This window comes from Anolis sagrei, chromosome 3 (genome assembly GCF_037176765.1).
Source record: "Anolis sagrei isolate rAnoSag1 chromosome 3, rAnoSag1.mat, whole genome shotgun sequence".
NCBI classification, from domain to species: Eukaryota; Metazoa; Chordata; class Lepidosauria; order Squamata; family Dactyloidae; genus Anolis; species Anolis sagrei.
The window spans coordinates 213,073,341-213,095,469 of NC_090023.1; the positions used below are offsets into that span (position 1 = coordinate 213,073,341).

Here is a 22,129-nt window from a genome sequence, read left to right on the forward strand (position 1 = left end):
ATCAAGGATGTCACAAAGGTAGTGGAAAACAACAAAGAGTTAGGGAACAGAAAGAATAGGAGTTTTTTACTGGATGAATCCATTATTTGTGTGGAAAATACTACATATGAAAAAGTGATCCTATCACTTTCCATGGGTACCATCAGGCATGTAGCCGGGGGGGGGGGGAGACTTGGGGGGCTTCAGCCCCCCCCCCCCAAAATTCTCATGGTGGTTCGCGAAAAGGCCTTACTAGTGCATTATTTAAACTGTTATGTTTATTCATATCATTATCTGATCATCCTACTCAATATATCCCATATGCATGGGGGTATTGGAGTAACGATACAAAAGGTTTGCTAGGGTAGACCCTCTTTCACTCGGACTCAGCCTCCCCCCCCCCCCCCCCGAAACAAACTCAGCCTCCCCCCCCCCCCCCCGAATTGAAATCCTGGCTACAGGCCTGGGTACCATATATTTCAATCATTTGAAACACTAGAGTTCTATATATAAAACAATCATTATACACAATACTGCTTCTGAACTTAGATTGTATTATATGTCATTTTCAACTTACTCTTAGCTCCAGGGTTTTCTGTTGATTCTCCTGTGACAGTTGCTCAACCACCAAAATGTGCTGGTCATTGTCTTGCTGGAGTTTGGCGTTTTTAATTTGGCATTGATCTAGGTCTTTCTGGAATCTTTCATTCTGGATCTATGGGATTGTTACAAAAATCATTTAAGTTGTTTTTAATCAGACTACTGAACCTACACAGAAAACTCAGTAACCTCTCAAGGTTTACCACATTTTCTTCACATTTCGTTCTGATTATCACATAAACATCATATTTCAATTATATTTCTATTTGTGATTTGACAGTTACAATACACAGCAATGCTTCCTGTAATCATTGCAAATTAGCAGGAGAGTCAAGTGGCTTTAATCAGGAGCACTAAAAGGTGCTATGAATTCTGGTAAACAAAGTTTACATTCATATTGAGAAATTCACAAAGTAATTGCTCAGTGGAAGGAAGCTCTGGGGTTTATTCCCCAGCATATTTGACTAAAGTAGTGGAGAATTTACTATCACAAGGTATGGTGATGGTTATTGATAGAGATGGCTGAAAAGGGGTATGCATACAAGGCTATCAATGTCCTGTAACATGCTTCTGAACACAAATGTTTAGGAAGGAAAAACATACTTGGACTGAATTTTATATCCTGTTTGTGAGGTTTGCAAAGAAAGCTAACCCATCAACTCGAATAGCAAATTGTGCCCCCCCCCCCCCCCACAAACCTGGAGAAAGCAATACAGGGAATCTCCTATCAGTGTGCTTGAATCTCAAGGAAGAACCCTGCAGAGTCCAGTGTTTATGAAGGCATTTGTCCTTGGGTATTTGTCAGTTCTACTTTCTACAGAAGTTAAGGACCATAAAGATGGAGAAAGTCAAGCAAGGTGAGTTCCGAAGAGCGAAGGGGAGGAAGAGAGGGACAGAGTGAAGTGAGGGAGAAGAGGCAGGAGGCTAGTGAAAGCAGAGGAGAGAGGGAGAAATGTTTATGGACAGATAAGGCCTCAAGCAGGAGGAAAACTCATACCACTGCTAACCCAAAGGTATCTGGTTGACCCAGGTGGAAATCAAGATCCTATACATTAATAGGCATTTGACCTGATTACATGTTGCTCTAGGGAGAGCAACATGTAATAGGCCAAATGCCTATTATGCTGGGGAAAGTAGAAGGTAAAAGGAAGAGGGGCTGACCAAGGGCAAGATGGATGGATGACATCCTTGAAGTGACCGGACTGACCTTGAAGGAGCTGGGGGTGGTGACTGCTGACAGGGAGCTCTGGCGTGGGCTGGTCCATGAGGTCACGAAGAGTCGGAGACGACTGAACGAATGAACAACAAACATGTTGCTCTTAAATATGTTTTCTACCTATAAAGATATTGGTAATTATTCCATCTCTAATCAATCTGCAGTTAAAAAAATAAGAAACACAGTATTGGAATTGTAATCTCTGTTATTACTACAAGATATACATGGCTGTTCACTCACATTCCCTGGACAGTTTTCAAAATAAAAACTCTAAATTAAATTGGAAATATTTTGAAAAACATTAAAATACAGAATAAAACTTGTTTCTATGAGAGAAAAATCAAATCACTTAGGAGCTCAACTGATAAAACACAGAACACATTAGAAGACTGAATTATTTTAAAGGGCTGATTTTCACCTGACGATAGAAAGATAAAGAAGGCAGCATACAAACCTTTTATTTTATTTTTTGTTTTGCCTAAAATATCTTCAATGGAAGAAGTTATCATTCACATACAGGGGGGAATTGGGGTATTTAGCTATCCTTCTCTGATAAAATTAATATGCATAGAACATTTTGGAAGCAAAACAACACGTAAGTGCAGCCAAATTAGCAGCATTCCAAGAGTACAAACAACCACATTAGAAATGGCTCTCAGCTACCATCTAGAATGTGTAAGCTGATCCTCATACCCATCAAAAAGGCTACATCGGGCTGAATGATCTTCATCAAAGTCACCAAGTTTTCCATTTAAATGTGCGAGTGCACTGAACTTATGATTGATTGTGCTGAAGGCTTCTACAAAAATAACTACAGTCACAGTCTTCTACCTGCATCATTCAGGGATTGGTGGGAATAACCTAGTCTAAATTTGCATAATATATGCACCCCCTTTTCTCCCCCCTCCCTTGATATCTTCTGTCAACTTAGCAGTTCAAATGCAAATGTGAGTAGATCAATAGGTACTGCTCCAGCTGGAAGGTAACGGCGCTTCATGCAGTCATGCAGGCCACATGACCTTGGAGGTGTCTACAGACAACACCGGCTCTTCAGCTTAGAAATGGAGATGAGAACCAATCCCCAGGAGTCATACATGACTGGACTTAAATGTCAGGGGAAAAATTTTACCTTTACCTTATAGGAAGGATTGCTGTACAATTACCAAAGCTCTTCTGTTGTTCAGTAAACTTGTCTGTTGAATCTTGTTTTATTCTCAGCCATCGCAGACACTTAAATAAAGGTATTAATTCTTCCATTTCAAGTAATGTTTTCCACTTTTCTTGTCTAATATCTATTTATTTTTATATTTTCTAGAGAAAGAGTGTTGCTACATCTAGACAGATAGGCAGCAGAATTAAAACTGACAGAGAAGGGGCAAAGAGTCCTAACAGATTTAGCAGGAAGGAATGTTGACTTCTGCCAGTCAAACAGAAGCCATCAGTTGTGGATTGCTCCTCGTGACATCCCGAGAATGAGAAGTGGCTTGTGACAAATTACTTGAAGGACCTACAATAATACCTTTTGTTCTTTGAGCTGCTGTTCAAGTTTCGCGAGATCCTCTTTGGTCTTATTCATATTCTGCTGCATTGTCTTCATATCAGTTAATTTGTTGTCCAATTCTGCCTGAAGCTGTCTCAGTTCCTTCTCCATTTTGTCTTTCTTTCTAGAGTCCCGGGAAGCTTCATTCTGACGCATCTGGATTTCCTGTTGGAGCTGCATTAGCCACAAAGCAAAAAGTAACAATATTCCATCAGTCTGCTGAGACAGAGCATTGGTAGCTATATACTCACCTATATATGACTTCAATATTAGTTTACATGGAGTCATTTATATGTTGCATTCACCTCTAACCAACCAATTAAGATTTTAATCAAACTTATTATTAAATAAGATCAATCCTATGATTAAAACATTTTTCTTAAAGTATAGAATAAAAGGCCACAATGCTGGCTTCAGGACCTACAAGCAAAGAGAGGAATGAAGGGGTTAGAAAAGTGAAGTTAAGGTTTCAGACATGAAAGTGACAATCGCTTGACAGAGAATACAAGTCTAGACTCATTCAAGAACTGTATCTGATATGTTTTGCTTAATGAAGGCAAAGAAGTGATGGGAGAAAACAGTACTGTTCCAGGAATGGAGAAGGAACAATAACACTAGTTATGCTGAAAGTGCTGAAAATCATCCTGTGAAGGGAAGAGCCGGGCAAGCCTGGCTAAATGCAGTCAATCACAGCTCAGGATATGCTGTGAAGAGGATTGTGGGTAAAAATAATCTTGTAAAAACAGAAATGTGTCTTTATAACAGACCAGACAGGGTTTGGATTTGATAGAGACAAAGGAAAATGAAAAAGAGTTGGGGCTTGCATTTGAGAAAGATAAGGAATAGATGGTATACAAATAGGATAGTCAGAGGGATTGGAGAATTGATTGTGGGTTTTAGGGAGTTGTGATTGATTGAGATTTGAAGGGCTAATGTATTGTTTCAATAAAGTTCCACTTGTTTGTTTTTCCACTATCTCTTTATTAAGTTTTATGGAGACTGGTCATGCTAACCATAGCAAGTCCACTACAACAACACAGACGCAGCTCCACCTGTAAGGGGTCACTCTGAGACTCAAATACTCAATCCAGGAAGGGACTGATTGGTGAACAAGGACTGGATAAGTGACAGGATCCCAAGGGTTTAACTCCTGTTAGCTAGACATTCTATTACTTGTCTTACAAATCTGGGGAGAGGTCATGAGTACTTTGAAAACACTTAAACAAAATGGCCACAAAGCTCCAACTTCTCATGCGGAGACATGAGAGAAGCCTCCCACAGGATGGCAAAAAATCCTGGCGTCCCCTGGGTAATGTCCTTGCAAATGGCCAATTCTCTCACATCAGAAGCAACTTGCAGTTTCTCAAGTTGCTTCTGACACACAAAAAAGCCTTTCTAAATTACAATAAATTAGAATGAGTATCAAAAGGAATAGACATACTGCTTATCTTTTTACCAGTCAAGGGGGATCATTCTGGAGTTCTCCATTGCCTACTATCTCTGCCTTGCTAAGTATTCCCCCTCAAGAAGACTACCAGAGAGAACAATGGTGAAGCAGAAATCCCAGTTTATACACCAGCCTCATGTTGTCTTACTTTGACTATTCAAATGGGGATGCTTCTATATGCCTTTATTTCAAATAATGATCCCAACTTTAAAAGGGACCAATTTAATAACAGAGGGTGAGAAAGACATGGAGACAAAATGGTAGATATAGGAACTGCTAGGCAGAAGTGGCCACCATGCAATCATTAAACCATTGCTAGTAAAAACTGTTATCCAGTGTTGGTGTACAAGCTTTTGGCTGGCAGTCTGTGGCAAATTTCCATAAAAGAAAAAAAACAGCTATAGTCACTGAGCAAAATTAAGGTAACAGTTTCTGACACATTGCGAAAAAGCCCAGCTAAATCCCACATTTCAGATAGCATAATAATTGCTCCATGACCGCATATTTTCATATACTGTATAAGTATAGAATCTTTACTCAAAAATTGTCCCAAAAAACCTGGGACAAGTCAATGTAAGTACTGCACCCAAATTCTTATTTAAAAAGGAAACATCCCCTTCTCTGAGTGGTAAAAGTGAGAGTTTAGTTCACACTGGAATAATTTAAAAGAAGCAGAAACTCACTCACCCCTGTACTCTCTTTGCCACAATGCTGCTTCTGGGCAGGAAAATGGCAACAGTGGCATCCAGAGGCAGTGGGCAACCAGGGGCAGTGCCAGCACTTTCCCCTCTATGCAGAATGGCCCTCAATAGATCCAAAAGGTCATATAAAAACCCATAATTTTATCTCCCAAACCTGCCTTCGATTTACACATGAGATTACATTATATACACAAGCAAGTGCAGTACTTAGCTGCTCATGGAAAACCACTCATGTGAAAATAATTGGTAGGATTGGTAGGATGAGAGAGACGGAGAGAGAAGAAGCGTAAAAATGAAGCAGTGGGAATCTAAACAGTATGGAATCACATATATAGATAGATGGAAATGAAATGAATTAAAGTTTTAAAAAATCCAAAGCAGAATAGACAATCTGGTGCATGCAAAGTGGAGAAGGGTCCTAAAGAAGTAACCATTCATCTACACATATAGATCCACAATGTTACTTTGTGACTGTGTAAGACAGAGAAAAGAAGAACTCAATGGAAGACATTAACTGTTTTTGTTTTTTGTGTTAGATTGACTTGAGAAATTGCAAGTTGCTTATGGTGTGAGAGAATTGGACGTCTGTAAGGATGTTGTCCAGTGTACGCCCAGATGTTTTACCATCCTGTGGGAGGCTTCTCTCATGTCCCCACATGGGAAGCTGGAGCTGACAGATGGGAGCTCACCCTGCTCTCCAGATTCAAACCACCAACCTTTCGGTCAGCAGTCCTGCTGGCACAAGTGTTTAACCCATTGCGCCACCGGAGTCTCCTATGTTTTTCTTGTTGATGCCATGTCATTAACAACCTCTCAATAAGAAGGATGGGGGGGAAGTTTGGAAACAACAGCAAGTGACAGTTTAGAGATTATCAGAAAGAGCAAGCAATAGAACAATCTAGAGGGTTTCACAGACCTGAGCAATAGTGGAGTCTGTCTCAACTTTTGTCTTTTCTGCCTCTTGCTGCTGATCTGACATATTGGCTACATTTTCACGTAACTTTACAACCTCTGCTAACAATTGGTCCCGTTCTTTTGTTACTTCCTCTTTAAACTTCAGCAATTCCCGCATGCTGAAAGAAAGGAAGAAAAGATCCCAGTCAACAGTGTTCTCAGCATGAAGCACTTTATAGAAAACAGCAGTTAAACACAACTGGTTTGCAAGTCACTCCCTCTATTAGCCTGCAGAAACTTTCAATTAAATAATATATCTATTGAAGTTATAAAAAAAACACCCACATTGTGGTAGAAATATATGCACTTAATAGTATAAATAACACCCTTGAATATTTTATTCTTTTATTCAGTTTCTGATTTAAATTGAGATTCCCCAAAATTATTATAATTTTAACCATTGTGCTCTAAAGTATGCTAACTGAACATATTATATACCACTATATCACTCAAAATATATCTGGTCTTGTTGGAATTTAGAATTTAGAAACAAAGTGGGACCAAGTCTAGCTAAGACGTAAATGAAAAGTTATCATAGAATATAAGAAATTTCCAGGTATTACTAGAAAAGAATTTTGCCTGAAACTCTGGAGAGCAGCCTGGGTTGACAATACTGAAGAGAAGGACCAAGGATCAGACTCAATATAAGACACTTTACTATCTGTCTACATAATTGTCTCTTTATTACTTTCTCATGGTACCTTAAGTCAAGTCCCTTTCAATTTAGTAGACTTGCACAAGTAACCTATGGCATAGGGGTATTATACAGTATACAAACTACAGTTCAGAATCCAAGGAAGAATTCTGTATATCAGTGATTCCCAACCTTTTTTTGATCAGGGGCCACATGACCACGGACCGCTTTGACCAGGGAGCGCTCTCCAACATTAGTATCAAAAGGGTTACGAATCAGTTTTTGGTCAACTTTAGATTCAGTTTGGTTATTTGGAGTGCTGATTCAGAAAATTGCATTGGATAGACCACATCAGCTCTAGTTTCTGATGCAGAACATATGCTGTCCAGTAGTCGCCATCTGCTCACCCACAGAAAATCATATTTAATAAGCTAGAGCTGATGTAGTAATAGTAATCTTTGGTGGGTAGTAAGCTTCTCCCTCCTGACATCTCTGTTGCCTTGGCACTATAAGAGGGTTTCGCGACAACAGTTGCTCTTGTTGCTGCGTGGTTTCGAGGTAATGGTGTAGTAATGGTGAGGCCGTGGACCATATTTTCATTCTTGCAGACCACTAGTGGTCCACAGACCACAGGCTGAGAATCACTGCTCTATATGAACAAAACTGGTATGTGAGTTCTAGTATAGCTTCTTTATAAAAGGAAAAAATGTACATGGAAGAGATATTGCATTATGTTAACCTACAGTCCCTACCTACCTACAGCCTACAAAGATGTTCATCACCTCAGATATACTGGTGAAATAGATTGCAATGTGTATCATCTACTCTAAAAGTGGCCAGACCTACCTGTTTAGACATTAACCCAAGAGAGATTTTATTGCACATGATATTTTCTAAGATCTATTTTAAAACATCTTAAATGAGGGTGAAGTAACAATTTCTCACAAACCCATCCAGTTCCCACTCACCTATGCTCTTGACCCAGTGATAACCCAGATCCTTGCTCCACTAATTTAGTCAAGCTCAAGATTTCTTCTTTAAGAGTCAAGATTGTTTCCTTTGCTTTCTGCTCTTTCTCATAAGCTGCATCTACCATTTTCCAGGCTTTTTCAATTTCCTATAAATGAGAGAAGATACATGATTTTAATCAGTTTTCCTTAGGTCTATAATTTCATCATTCTTCTATCCCAGTAGGCATTTCTGTTTGGTTAGCAAGCAGCCCTACTCTTAAATCACCTAACTGTTGTTGTTGTGATCCTTCAAATCATCTCTGATTTAGGGTGACCCTAAAGCATTTCTGAGGAAGTTGTGTTGCTCAGAAAAGCAAAAAGAAAAATGTTCATCAGAAAAGCAAGTTCCCACATAATATTATAAAGTTTCCTTATAATAATCTGCTTTACTCTTTAAATGATGCATTGATATTGTTCTGACTACAAGATATTTACATTCAAAAGAGATTAGACATGAAAGAAACAGGTATTTCCTCCCTTCAATTATTAGAAAATCTGCCCAAATTAACGATATTTTTGATGCTTCAATTCTTGTTGCTGTATGCCTTCAAGTCATTTCCAACTTGGTGAAGCTTTCACAGGGTTTTATTGGTAAGATTTGTTCAGAGAAAGTTTGCTTTCAGCTTTCTCTGAGGCTGAGAGTGTGTTTCCATGATATAGAAATTCAAAGTCTGGTCTCCAGAGTCATAATCCAAAATGCAAAATCACTAGACCACACTGGCCCTCTTTTATTCTTTCTTGTCTATTCTTAGATAGCCCTTATAAGGATAATAAGCCAACAGCCTTTTAAGAGCTCCAAATAAGGATTTCCTGAGCAGGGAGAAGCCCTTCAGAAGGGATGGAGCCAGAGGAGAGCATAGCAAAGGTTTGCCTCATGTAGTGGCTGAAAGAAGGGCAATTATGCTCTCACTAAGTGGGTGAGCAGAATCACCACCACTCCAGATGAGTCTGACAATCTTGTGATCTTGACATTATCATTCCCTTTGAGAGAACCATAATTACACGGCTCTCCACGTTGACAGGTGAAAATTGTTAATTGAGGGGTCGGCAATTTCGGGCAAATGCATACCTTTCTGCTGAACTACCTGGTCACTAACGTAATACAGAGATATATTATCATGGCATGCTGGCTGAATCAACTTTATAACACGTAACCACTAATATCCTGCTAGCCAGTCTGCTAGCCAGCCTTGAACTACAGGTGGTGGGGAGCCCTGGCTTTGCATGCAAATGTATCCAGACTAATAATAGTGGTAGCAATATTCATATTTCACTATAGAGAGTGAGATTCAGAATTTGATTTTAAGTAACATTTATCACTTGTATTAAGGATCAGCATTGCTCAGAAAAATAGATAATTAATAAGCTATTTCAAAGAAATCGGAAATAACGGAATATCCTTGAACACTATAGTTCTAAAGCAAGCTATACCAACATGTTCCATAAAGCAGTTCCAAAGAATCCCCTTTCTTTTTAAATTTGGCAACCTAATGAAATGATGTTGAAATACATTGACAAAGATTATTGTAAGTCTTTTCATCTGCCTAATCAAAGGGTCAAATCAGTTAGCCTCAAAATTACAATACTGCTTGGATGTTTATTCCCAAAGACATCCTAATGGCACCACTGGAATACTTTGTACACAATGATTGCTTAGCTCAGCTCCAAAGAGCTCCCTTTCTCATTGACACAGTTAATGGAATCTGTACATTCAGATGAAGGACAACATATTAATACCCAAATGGCATTCTGTTTTTGTCACTGACTTTGGCTAGAGCGTGACAATGCACAATGTTATTAAAGTGTCCTGTTGTTTGTTCCATTTCAGATTTTTTTTTAAAAAAAAAAAAAACACCATTAGGCTGCTTTTTTTAAAACATAAAAGGACAAAGGATTATTAGCACCATACATGTTATTTAAAACCAATCCACAAGTGATTAATTAGAGGTACTAAACAAAGATGGCAAAACATGTTCGATAATTACAAAAGCTCTGAACACTTAAACTTGTGATATGTCCTTGATTAAATATCTAGTTAGCCTATACTTTTGCTAACTTCATAGCCACTTTAACATGATAAAACTGCCATACTGTGAATACTACCTGAGTAGCTCTGTGTAGTTAGACATACAGTGGCTATGCAACTATTTGTTGTTGTTCATTCGTTCAGTCGTCTCCGACTCTTCGTGACCTCATGGACCAGCCCACGCCAGAGCTCCCTGTCGGCCGTTACCACCCCCAGCTCCCTCAAGGTCAGTCCAGTCACTTCAAGGATGCCATCCATCCATCTTGCCCTTGGTCGGCCCCTCTTCCTTTTGCCTTCCACTTTCCCCAGCATAATTGTCTTCTCTAGGCTTTCCTGTCTCCTCATGATGTGGCCAAAGTACTTCAACTTTGTCTCTAGTATCTTTCCCTCCAGTGAGCAGTCGGGCTTTATTTCCTGGAGGATGGACTGGTTGGATCTTCTCGCAGTCCAAGGCACTCTCAGCACTTTCCTCCAACACCACAGCTCAAAAGCATCGATCTTCCTTCGCTCAGCCTTCCCTAAAGTCCAGCTCTCACATCCGTAGGTGACTACAGGGAATACCATGGCTTTGACTAGGCGGATCTTTGTTGCCAGTCTGATGTCTCTACTCTTCACTATTTTATCGAGACTGGACATTGCTCTCCTCCCAAGAAGTAAGCGTCTTCTGATTTCCTGGCTACAATCTGCATCTGCAGTAATCTTTGCCCCTAGAAATACAAAGTCTGTCACGGCCTCCGTGGTTTCTCCTTCTATTTTCCAGTTGTCAATCATTCTTGTTGCCATAATCTTGGTTTTTTTGACGTTTAGCTGCAACCCGGCTTTTGCGCTTTCTTCTTTCACCTTGATTAGAAGGCTCCTCAGCTCCTCCTCGCTTTCGGCCATCAGGGTGGTGTCATCTGCATATCTGAGGTTGTTAATGTTTCTTCCAGCAATTTTCACCCCAGCTTTGCATTCATCCAGCCCCGCACCTCGCATGATGTGTTCTGCATACAAGTTAAAAAGGTTGGGTGAGAGGATGCAGCCTTGCCGTACGCCTTTCCCAATCTTGAACCAGTCTGTTGTTCCGTGGTCAGTTCTGACTGTTGCTACTTGGTCCTTGTACAGATTCCTCAGGAGAGAGACAAGGTGGCTTGGGATGCCCATCCCACTAAGAACTTGCCACAATTTATTATGATCCACACAGTCAAAGGCTTTAGAATAGTCAATGAAGCAGAAGTAGATGTTTTTCTGAAACTCCCTGCCTTTCTCCATTATCCAGCGGATATTGGCAATCTGGTCTCTCGTTCCTCTGCCTTTTCTGAACCCAGCTTGAACATCTGGCAACTCTCGCTCCATGTATTGCTGGATTCTTCCTTGAAGGATCTTGAGCATTACCTTACTGGCATGAGAAATAAGGGCCACTGTACGGAAGTTTGAGCAGTCTTTCGCATTTCCCTTTTTTGGTATGAGAATATAAGTTGATTTTTTCCAGTCTGATAGCCATTCTTGTGTTTTCCATATTTGCTGGCAAATGGCATGCATCACCTTGACAGCATCATCTTTTAAGATTTTAAACAGTTCAGCTGGGATCCCGTCGTCTCCTGCTGCCTTGTTGTTAGCAATGCTTCTTAAGGCCCATTCAACCTCACTCCTCAGGATGTCTGGTTCTAATTCATTCACCACACCGTCAAAACTATCCTCAATATTATTATCCTTCCTATACAGATCTTCTGTATAGTCTTGCCACCTTCTCTTGATCTCTTCAGCTTCTGTTAGGTCCCGGCCATCGTTGTTTCTTATCATACCAATTTTTGCCTGAAATTTACCTCCAATGTTTCTAATTTTCTGGAAGAGGTCTCTTGTCCTTCCTATTCTGTTGTCTTCTTCCACTTCCATGCATTGCTTATTTAAAAATAGTTCCTTATCTCTTCTGGCTAACCTCTGGAATTGCGCATTTAACTGGGCATATCTCCCCTTATCCCTGTTTCCTTTTGCTTTCCTCCTTTCTTGGGCTACTTCCAGTGTCTCAGCAGACAACCATTTTGCCTTCTTGTTTTTCTTATTCTTTGGGACGTACTTTGTTGCCGCCTCCTGAACAATGTCGCGGACTTCTGTCCATAGTTCTTCTGGGACTCTGTTTACTAAATCTAGTCCTTCAAATCTGTTCTTCACTTCCACTGTATATTCGCTAGGAATGTTAGTGAGATCATATCTAACTGGTCTGTGTATTTTCCCTGATCTCTTTAGTTTTATTCTAAATTGGGCAATAAGAAGTTCGTGATCTGAGCTACAGTCAGCCCCAGGTCTTGTTTTCACCGACTGGATGGATGTCCGCCACCTTTGGCTACAAAGGATGTAGTCAATCTGATTTCGGTGTTGACCATCTGGTGAAGTCCATGTGTAAAGCCGTCTTTTAGGTTGTTGGAAGAGAGTATTCGTTATACACAGCGAGTTTTCCTGGCAAAATTCTATCAGCCTGCGTCCTGCTTCATTTTGTTCTCCCAAACCATGCTTGCCTGTGATCCCAGTTGTCATTTGACTTCCCACCTTGGCATTCCAGTCTCCTGTAATGAAAATAATGTCTCTTTTTGGTGTATTATCCAGTAGGTCCTGCAGATCCTCATAGAACTGATCTACTTCTGCTTCTTCAGCAGCTGTGGTTGGGGCATATATTTGGATCACTGTAATGTTGAAAGGCTTTCCTTGCACTCGAATTGAGATCATTCTGTGATTTTTTGGGTTGTATCCAAGCACCGCTTTAGCGAATTTCTTATTAATTATGAAGGCTACTCCATTTCTTCGATGTTCCTCTTGTCCGCAGTAGTAGATCTGGTGGTCATCTGATGTGAAGTGGCCCATTCCAGTCCATTTCAGTTCGCTGACCCCCAGAATGTCTATCTTTAGTCTTGACATCTCACCAATAACAACGTTCAATTTGCCCTGGCTCATAGATCTTACATTCCAGGTTCCTATGGTGTGTTGATCTTTAGAGCATCGGATTCGTCGTTCACCTCCAGTACCGTCGGCCGCTAGCCTTCCTTTCGGCTTTGAGCTAGCTGCGTCATCACATCTGGGGCTAGTTGAACTTATCCTCTGCTCCTCCCCAGTAGCATTTTGGCCATCTTCCGACCTGGGAGTCCCATCTTCCAATGGCATACTGACATATCTCTGGTTGTACTGGTCCATTTAGTTTTCTTGGCAAGGATACCGGAGTGGTTTGCCATTGCCTTCCCCAGGGATCACGCTTGGTCTGACCTCTCTGCCACAACCATCCCGTCTTGGGTGGCCCTTCACGGTTTCGCTCATGACATCATTGAGGTGCTCAAGCTCCAGCGCCCCGACAAGGCGGTGATCCTTTGCTGGAGATGCAACTATTTACCATATACCTAAGTTCCAACTCCAGCCATATTTCCTATGCAATATTTCAACTCACTGTCAGGACATTTGCTGTAAATAAACCACACTATACATATGCCCAAATTCTATAGTTTGATACAAGAACATAGTAAAGTAACTACACCACTACTTTACCAAATACTGCTACAGTGCAATTGACCCACATTTTGAAAATTCTCATTTGGTTATTATTATTATTATTATTATTATTATCTTTATGTGTACCCCGCTAGCATCTCCCAAAGGACTCGATGCGGCTTACAAAGGCCAAGGCCTCAAAACACAACATAACAATACAACACCTAAAGCAAATTAAAAACAGTTAAAGCAATATTAAACAACAAGCAATAAACAATACATCAAGACACTATAAAACTGGGCCGGGCCAGAGTAATGGGTACAAGGTTAAAAGTGCTGATGTGACAGGTGATATGTAAGGATGATAGGGTAAGTGCAGTGTGCAGTGATCATAGTTCTAATAAAGTGCTTCTGGGACTTGTTATTGGAGATTCCTATTCTGGAAAGGCACATCGGAACAGCCAGGTCTTCACGTTCTTTCTAAAGACTGCCAATGTAGGGGCCTGTCTAAGATCTTTGGGGAGGGTGTTCCAGAGTCGGGGGGCCACCACAGAAAAAACTGACCTCATTTAAAATATTTTTTAGAAAAAAAATGGAATAAGTTAAAATATTTCAACAGTAATTCTGCTATGTCTTTCGTGAGTTCATTTATTATGTGGTGATTCAGTTCCATAATATGCCTCACTTACAGACCCATAAGAACGATTATCAAACAGTTAAGGAATTTCAAAACATCATTTCTGTGAAGCAAAAATAATAAGACAACATATGTGAGATCTAAAGCCTCTATAAGCAGATACCCATATATAACATGAGATTACCTCTCTAACCCAAGTTATGTGGCAGATGAACAATGTCCAACTATTATTACTAGTATTACTATTATTTATTCATTTATTTATTTATATGTCACTTTGTTCTCTCTTAAAAGAGACTCAAAGCAGCTAAAAGTAAATTAGATATATAGAAGGGCCCTACGCTATGCCGTACAACCATCTGAGCTGTGGTCAAATGATACACAGGACATGGACTTCTCCAGTATGATAGGTAAGATTTGAAGTTCCAGCAGATTAAATCTAATACTGGTTGTATACACCTTCAGTTATCACCTCATTTTTATTTTATTCAATCTTCCCAATAATCTCCTCCTGTTTTCTGTTGATTATAACTTTTGTTTGCTGGCTTTAGTGGAAGATGGGAACTTAATGTTTACTACATTATCATTAGCTATTTGTTTGTTTCATTTAGACAATGGGATTCAAACACCACCATGGTTCACAATGCCTCTTATTACATGAGCATCATCATGGTGATGATAATGACAACAATAATTATCTGAAACATTCAGAGCTCATCTTCTAGCTTTGTCACAAAATTTCAAGGGCATTTCACTGTCCAAATTAAACAATCAGTGATATCTAGGTAATCCTAAATGGGAGCAGGAAAAAGGGGAGAACTAGCCACCCCTTCCAAAGCCAACTCATGCTAGCCTGACAACAGGTTTAAGGATGAGAGCAGGTTCACCCTATCTTGGTACTTTAATTTTCCATTATTCTTTCCCCGACCTATATTCATTCCATTTGGTGTTGATACCAGCCTCTGAACAACTAGGATATCTATGCCCAAAGAGCTTTTTAAAGGCATAACCAAATATCTGGTATGTATGGCACCCAATGGCATTACACTATTAACTAATATATTTTATTGCTATAAAGGGAAAGAGGCATTTGTTGAATTCCTTGTCTCAAATATAAAAATAACTGGACTAGATATAAAAGTTGGGCTTCTTGTCTTGCGAGGCTGTCACCATCAGCCTCAAACAGCAACATATTAGGCATCAAGGAATGATATATCAGTAAAAGAACAACACTGTGCCATTATGGAAGATGTGAGGTTCTTCAAGCTTGCACTGGAGCCAGTGAAGTTATTCCCGAAGAATTGAAATGCAGATGTAATGATGGAAACAGATGTAATATGAATTACAAGTTCCACATCACAATGAGAATGTTCACTACCAGAGATTCAGATGCATTTTCCAATACGACCCATCTAGTATGGAGGTGCTATTTCCTTCTTACATATGGGGCTGCATATTTGGCATAAAGATAATCCTAACTTCTAATATCAGTGAAGGTATTAGATAGATCCCCTACATTTATTATATTCTCAGTTATACATTTTCTTTTCAAGAGACATGTTTTCCTCCATTTACCCTTTTCAGTGATGCGATGGTTGTCTGATCATCCTGGGAAAGCTTCAGAGCAGTGGCCACTTTAGCTGAATTCACCACAATTTCTGCATTCAATTCCCTGCATTTTGCCATAAGACGCTTTTCATTCTCATAGGACTTTTTCAGTACTGCATGAAGCTTCTCATATTCTATACGGAATTTTTCCAAGCTTTGATCTCCTGTAAGCTCATTGATGACTTCTTGGAAGTCTTTTTCCAAGGCTTCAAAGACATTTTCTTCTATTGCAGGCTTGTCATACCTTTCCTGGATAAAAGGAAAGGGATACTTTATCAGACAGTCACCAACGGCATCTTGACAAAGGTAATGACTTATACCAAGATATCGGCACAATAGCTCCCAGGTAACCATCTTTGATTAAAACTTCTATGATGGTACAACTCTGCCCCTACCATATGACACTTAAATCCCATTTGACATGAAAAGCACTGTCCTTTTAGACTAACAGATTCTCTTGAATATAACATCAGTCATAAAGCCTTATGAATAAGACAAATATCCAATTGCTAAACAGAATCACAATTTTTATATCACCAGTCCCAATGTGTATATCACAACCAACAAGCTTTTATTAACCAGAATGTGTATTTTTGAAGGCACCTTTCTAAAGTTAATTATTCTTCCTCACAAGAATGATTACTTTGAAATAAAGGCAAAAGCATTACTAACACCCTAGACTTCAAAACTACCAGCACCTTGAAATTTGTAGTCCTTAGAGTACAGTTGTAAACAATATTCAAAAAAATTTAAAGTTTGAAAATTGTGTTTTGGAGTGTTGAGAGACCCTGAAATAAATTAGATTGAACTGCTGAGACGTGGGGTTTTGTGTATAAAAATAGCATTTCCTGTATAGACAATAATATTTCAATGCAGAGATATTAATTCTTGCACAGAAAATGCTGTTTTCTATCCAGAAAGGGAGATTTGTTCTGTGTAAAATTCCAAAATGGTTAATTTGCATATAAAATAGCATTTCCTGCAAATAATATATTTGCTTGCAGGCTTAAATTCTTAAGGTTTTTTTTTTCCTCAAGGAGCTCATTTATAGGAGTATTTTCTATAAATAATTCCATGGTAGGAAACTCTAGTTAAACAAATGGGACATAGTTTTAAAGGCTAACAAATAAGGTTGGACAGTCTTTAACATCTTGGCATGACCATTTCAACAGATGTTTAGGGAAAACATCTCTGGGCTTCTTCTGGAAGTCTAGTAATATTTTCATAAAAGCCTAAAAATTTGTAAATTTCCTCAATTGACAGTGCAGGAAAAAAAAACCTTAAAATCAACCATATGATTATATGGTGTACAAAAGACTCAGAAGCCAGTACTGGTAATTCCATATAACCAGAAATATCTCATTAACTATGCATCTTCAGACTTCTTATGGAATATATTCAGGTAAGTATATATGTGAGCAAATATTTTTCACTTATTAATATTGGCAAGTATAAATTAGGATCTTAAATGGACATCTTCAAAACATTCAATCATTCTTAATTATCATAATGCACAAACCTATATCTGACATCTCTACCACATGTGTACTTGTGTAAGCTATTATTATTTAATTATAAAATATAATTGTTCTATGAACCAGTTTGGAGTAGGTACATGATCTTCTGAAAGGGTATGTGACTAGAATATAGGGAAAACATATCCAGAGGACACTGTGTACATACTCTAAAAACCAGTCTAATAGTGGATACCTTTCCAATGTGCAAACTTCTCCTGCAATATTTTCAAAAAATTCTTAAACTGTAACATAGTAGCAATCTATTTTAAGTATAATTAGTTTTATCATCCAAAACAATTACTTTTTTTAAAAAAAAGTTTGGCAGAACTAAAGGATTGAATGGCTTTTAATAAGCCATACTGATCACTAATCATCAGCTCAATTTCCTCCAAGTTGTTAAAAAACATGGTTTCCTCATTTAACAAATACATTTCTAGGTAAAGAAAATGTATGCTACCATTGAATGAGAACCTGTATGATCACCTCTGAGTTTATGACCCACAATATAGTTTATATCTCACTATAAAATTACTGCTATTCATAATGCTTATTTTTATAACGGTGTTCTCAACTCATGATAAATTGCTACAGAAAAATATGAGTAAAGTTACAGTGATGTAAATATGTTTTGTGGACTAAGCATAGTAGCAAGGCTCTGTTTATTCAGCCAATACAGCTTACTTTATTGTCCCCGGGTTTGCCCAGTGTATCTAGAAACACATCTAGAACATGCCAATTAAAGGACAAAACCATAAGGAAGCTATATGAAATAATAAGAAACCTGTTTGCAACAACATGAAAAGGACAGATATATTAGAAGATACAAGAATAGGGGCTCCCCTAAAGATTCCCCTTCAGGAAAACTAGGAACCCACAAGAAAACTACAAAAATTAAGAGACAGAGATAGAGTGAAATAATGAAAACATTAATAGACTCTGAAATTTGTCAGAGTAACACTGTTAGTTATTCAATGTATTATTAGTGTATTTTAATGAAGGGTGGGCTCTTGCAAAATATCCTTTATAAAATACTTTTTTTCAAGAAACAAAATAAAACACACAAGCAAGATTTTAGATATTTTAAAAAGCTACAGATTTGCCATATATTACCACTTATTAATCTACTATTTTCAAAAGTGACTGTAATGGCATTTCTTCTTTTAACAATACTCTACTAATTCCACATTTGATCAATGCCTTCATCGTTGTTTTGAAGAGTGATGAACAGTGATATTATTCAAAGACTTCTCAATCAGCACAAAGCTCTTGTGGAATAGCCTGACTCAGATGCTATATAAAAACATGTATTACACATCTTGGAATCTGGTGGGTGCTGAAAACCATTTGAAATTATAATATTGGGTATGGGACAGCGCAGAAGAATGAAAGGAGCCAGGCTAAACCATTGTGCTGCAGAAAAATCCTGCTGATCAAAAGGCTAGCAGTTCAATGTGAACAAATACGTATCACTTTTAGTAGGGAGGTAAGGATATCAATTGGAGGAAAGCTTCTTGGCATGGAAGATGGAGCAATGGTGCCCCCCCTCCCCATGGCCGGAGTCAAGCACAGCCTCCAAGATGCTGGAAATTAGATGGGAACAACTGCCTTTACCTCTATTTGTGTTTGTTGTCCTTGTTAAGTGTATAATCAGCATTTAATGTTTGCCGTATGTGTGTGCTCTGTAAGCTGCTCTGAGTTCCCTTTGGGGTGAGAATGGTGGGGTATAAATATTGTAAATAATAAATAAATTGGAGACGTAAGAAACACCTTTAAGTTCTTAAGTCTCCAATTGCTGCTCTCCCTTGCCTTCTGCTCTGTCTTTTTGTTTCTCCCCTTGGGAACTTAAGAGAATCAGAAACAGTGAGAATATTATAGGAAGGGACAAAGAGAGAAAGTGAGTAGGTTTCGTTGGATTAGCTTAGGTTCATCAGTTCAAAAGATGTTGTCCTAGCATTAGGGCTGGATGAGGGGGTGCTTTTTCTCTTTCTGATCCGGCACCCCATATTGTTTTGTATGGCTGAGCACAATTCAGTCATGATCTGGACTCTTTGGAATCAGTTTTCAAGCCTTTCACAAAAACAGGCGTGAGCACTTCTAACATTTTCTTTAACTGTAAAAAAAAATGGCAGGGGGAAGGAAGAGAAAAAAGAAAACTAGAATGAATGAAGGCATTAGGAGAGAGGAAGGGAAAAAAAAGAAAGAAAACCAAGGAAGCAGAAAAGTAACTTCATTTAAAATAACTGAAGACCTTGTAACCAAGCTAATCCTGCTACACTTAAATAAACCAAAATAAACAGGCACTTGTTAGTTTCCTGGGTTTTTATCATTCCCAAGACCTTTGGCAACAATTGCAGTTATGAATCCTTTTAAACTATCAACTTTGTACATTTTCATATTGTTTTGAGAAAAGCTGCTCTTGTGCTGTCAAGTTGCATGGGAGCCGCGAGGATACAACCGTTTTCAATCTTTGCCTCATGTTCTTAATTTGACTAATGTCTGCACTTAAAATAAAAGATTCTAAGACAGTTATAATTTCAAAATATAATCCTTGATTTGGTCATTTTGACATGGGGGCACCACTTTATTACACCATTGTATATCATGGGATTTGAGCATCCACGGATAATGGGATTCTGAAACCAAACTCCAGCACATACAAAGGGCCCAACATGGCAATTCAAAAGGAGAAAGTGAAAGTTAAACCACAATATTAATTTGTTAAGGTAAAGGTAAAAGGTAAAGGTAAAGGTTTTCTCTTGACATTAAGTCTAGTCGAATCTGACTCTGGGGGGTGGTGCTCATCTCCATTTGTATGCTGAAGAGTCAGCATTCATATGAACGGTATGACTACATGGAGCGCCGTTACCTTCCCACCAATGCTGTACCTATTGATCTACTTACATTTGAATGTTTTCTAAGGGCTAACATTTGACAAAATGTTTTCAAATTGCTTGTTTGTTGTTCATTCATTCAGTCACTTCCGACTCTTCGTGACCTCATGGACCAGCCCACGGCAGAGCTCCCTGTCAGCTGTCACCACACCCAGCTCCTTCAGAGTCAAACCAGAGTCAAGGATACCATCTATCCATCTTGCCCATTTTCCCTAGCATCTCTAAGATTTCCTTTCTTCTCATTATGTGGCCAAAGTACTTCATCTTTGCCTCTAATATCCTTCCCTCCAGTGAGAAGTCGGGCTTTATTTCCTGAAGTATCGACTAGTTTGATCTTCTTGCGGTCCAAGGCACTCTCAGAATTTTCCTCCAACACCACAGTTCAAAAGCGCCTATCTTCCTTCGCTCAGCCTTCCTTATGGTCCAGCTCTCACATCCATAGGTGACTATGGGGAATACCATTGCTTTAACTATGCTGATCTTTTTTGCCAATGTGATGTCTCTACTCTTCACTATTTTATCAAGATTGGTCATTGCTCTCCTCCCAAGAAGTAAGTGTCTTCTGATTTCCTGGCTGCAGTCTGCGTCTGCAGTAATCTTTGCACCTAGAAATGCGAAGTCTGTCACGGTCTCCATGTCTTCTCCCTCTATTTGCCTGTTATCAATCAGTCTGGTTGCCATAATCCAAGCTTTTGCTCTTTCAAACTGCTACATTTGACAAAATGAAAGTGTTCAGACTGTCTTTAATTCCAAGGAGGCAGTGGCCAGTATTGCAAAAAAGAAAAATGGGAAATACCTTGCCTAGTGCTCTTCTTTTCTTTTTGGGAAGACCCCAGGCCCAACAGACTTTGAAGCTGCAAGGCTATTCAATGCTAATCAAGGCGCTCAATTGCAGCATTCACACTTGCCTCAAATAGACAAGAGTTCTTCCTCCTACCCTGGACATTCCACAGATTTATAAACCGCACTCGCCTTGTTTCCAACAGACCTCACAACCTCTGACAATGCCTGCCATAGATGTGGGTGAAACGTCAGGAGAGAATGCTTCTGGAACATGGTCATACAGCCCAGAAAACTAACAGCAACTCTGACCATGAAAGCCTTCGACAACACAATGTGTATCTTGTTCTTCCTAAATCATTGCTCACATTTCTTCAACATCGATTGGAAGTAATGCACAGTGGAATTAGTGTGGAAGCAATGCTACGGGATGCTGGGATTTGTAGTTTTGCGAGGCACCAACACTGTGGCAGAGGAGGCTAAAGACATTGGGGAAATTACATGATTCCCAGGGAAACTTCCAAGTGGTGTCAAACTCCATCCATTCTCCAGTGTAGATGGGACCACAAAGGCATGTAGAGTCACCATAGCAACTACGTTAGATCTAGGAAGGGGGGATATATTGTATTGGAAGACAAGAGATGAGTCTGTATTGGACAATAGAGGTGAGAATGGAAAGCACTGTGATGGGGAAACTGCTGGGACGCAAAGGAATGGAGGACCTGGCTCAGGTTGAGGGGGCAGGTGGAGAGGGAGAGGCGGGAAAGGGGGCTCACCTCAGCCATTTTTGGGGCGGGGGCGGGGCGCAAGGCCCCCCCTCCCCGAAAGGCTTTTCCTCCTCGCTCGGCCTCGGCCTCGGCTGCTGCTGCGGCTACTGCTGTGTACGCGTCTCCTAGCAACCGCCGCCCGGCCCTTCCTTCCTTACTGCGGCCTGTAGGTGGCGCGGGAGCCTCGCCTCGCGTAGAAACCAACCACCAGCGCAGAGCCAAGCCAGGGAAGGAAGGAAGGCTTCCAAACTCTCCTGTGGGGGTCCTTGGGCCTCTCTTTAAGCCTTCCTCACGTGAAGCCTGATTCCCTTTGGGGTTAGAGTCAATGTGGCGTCCAGCTGCAGTATTTCTAGTGTAGACCGGGCATGG

At 39.6% G+C, this 22,129-nt stretch overlaps 1 protein-coding gene across 1 annotated transcript in view; it reads right to left on the reverse strand.

Moving 5' to 3' along the window:
* CFAP58 (cilia and flagella associated protein 58) overlaps positions 1-21,866 on the reverse strand; it is a 109,826-nt gene extending 87,960 nt beyond the window's left edge. Inside the window, exons 1-6 of the mRNA XM_060767014.2 lie at positions 21,770-21,866; positions 15,773-16,054; positions 8,040-8,188; positions 6,400-6,556; positions 3,315-3,509; positions 557-694 (exon numbers count right to left, since the gene is read on the reverse strand). Coding sequence (XP_060622997.2) covers positions 557-694; positions 3,315-3,509; positions 6,400-6,556; positions 8,040-8,188; positions 15,773-16,054; positions 21,770-21,778 — 930 coding nt within the window. The 5' untranslated portion in view covers positions 21,779-21,866. The remainder of the gene's footprint in view (positions 1-556; positions 695-3,314; positions 3,510-6,399; positions 6,557-8,039; positions 8,189-15,772; positions 16,055-21,769) is intronic.
* Positions 21,867-22,129: the final 263 nt, after the last annotated feature.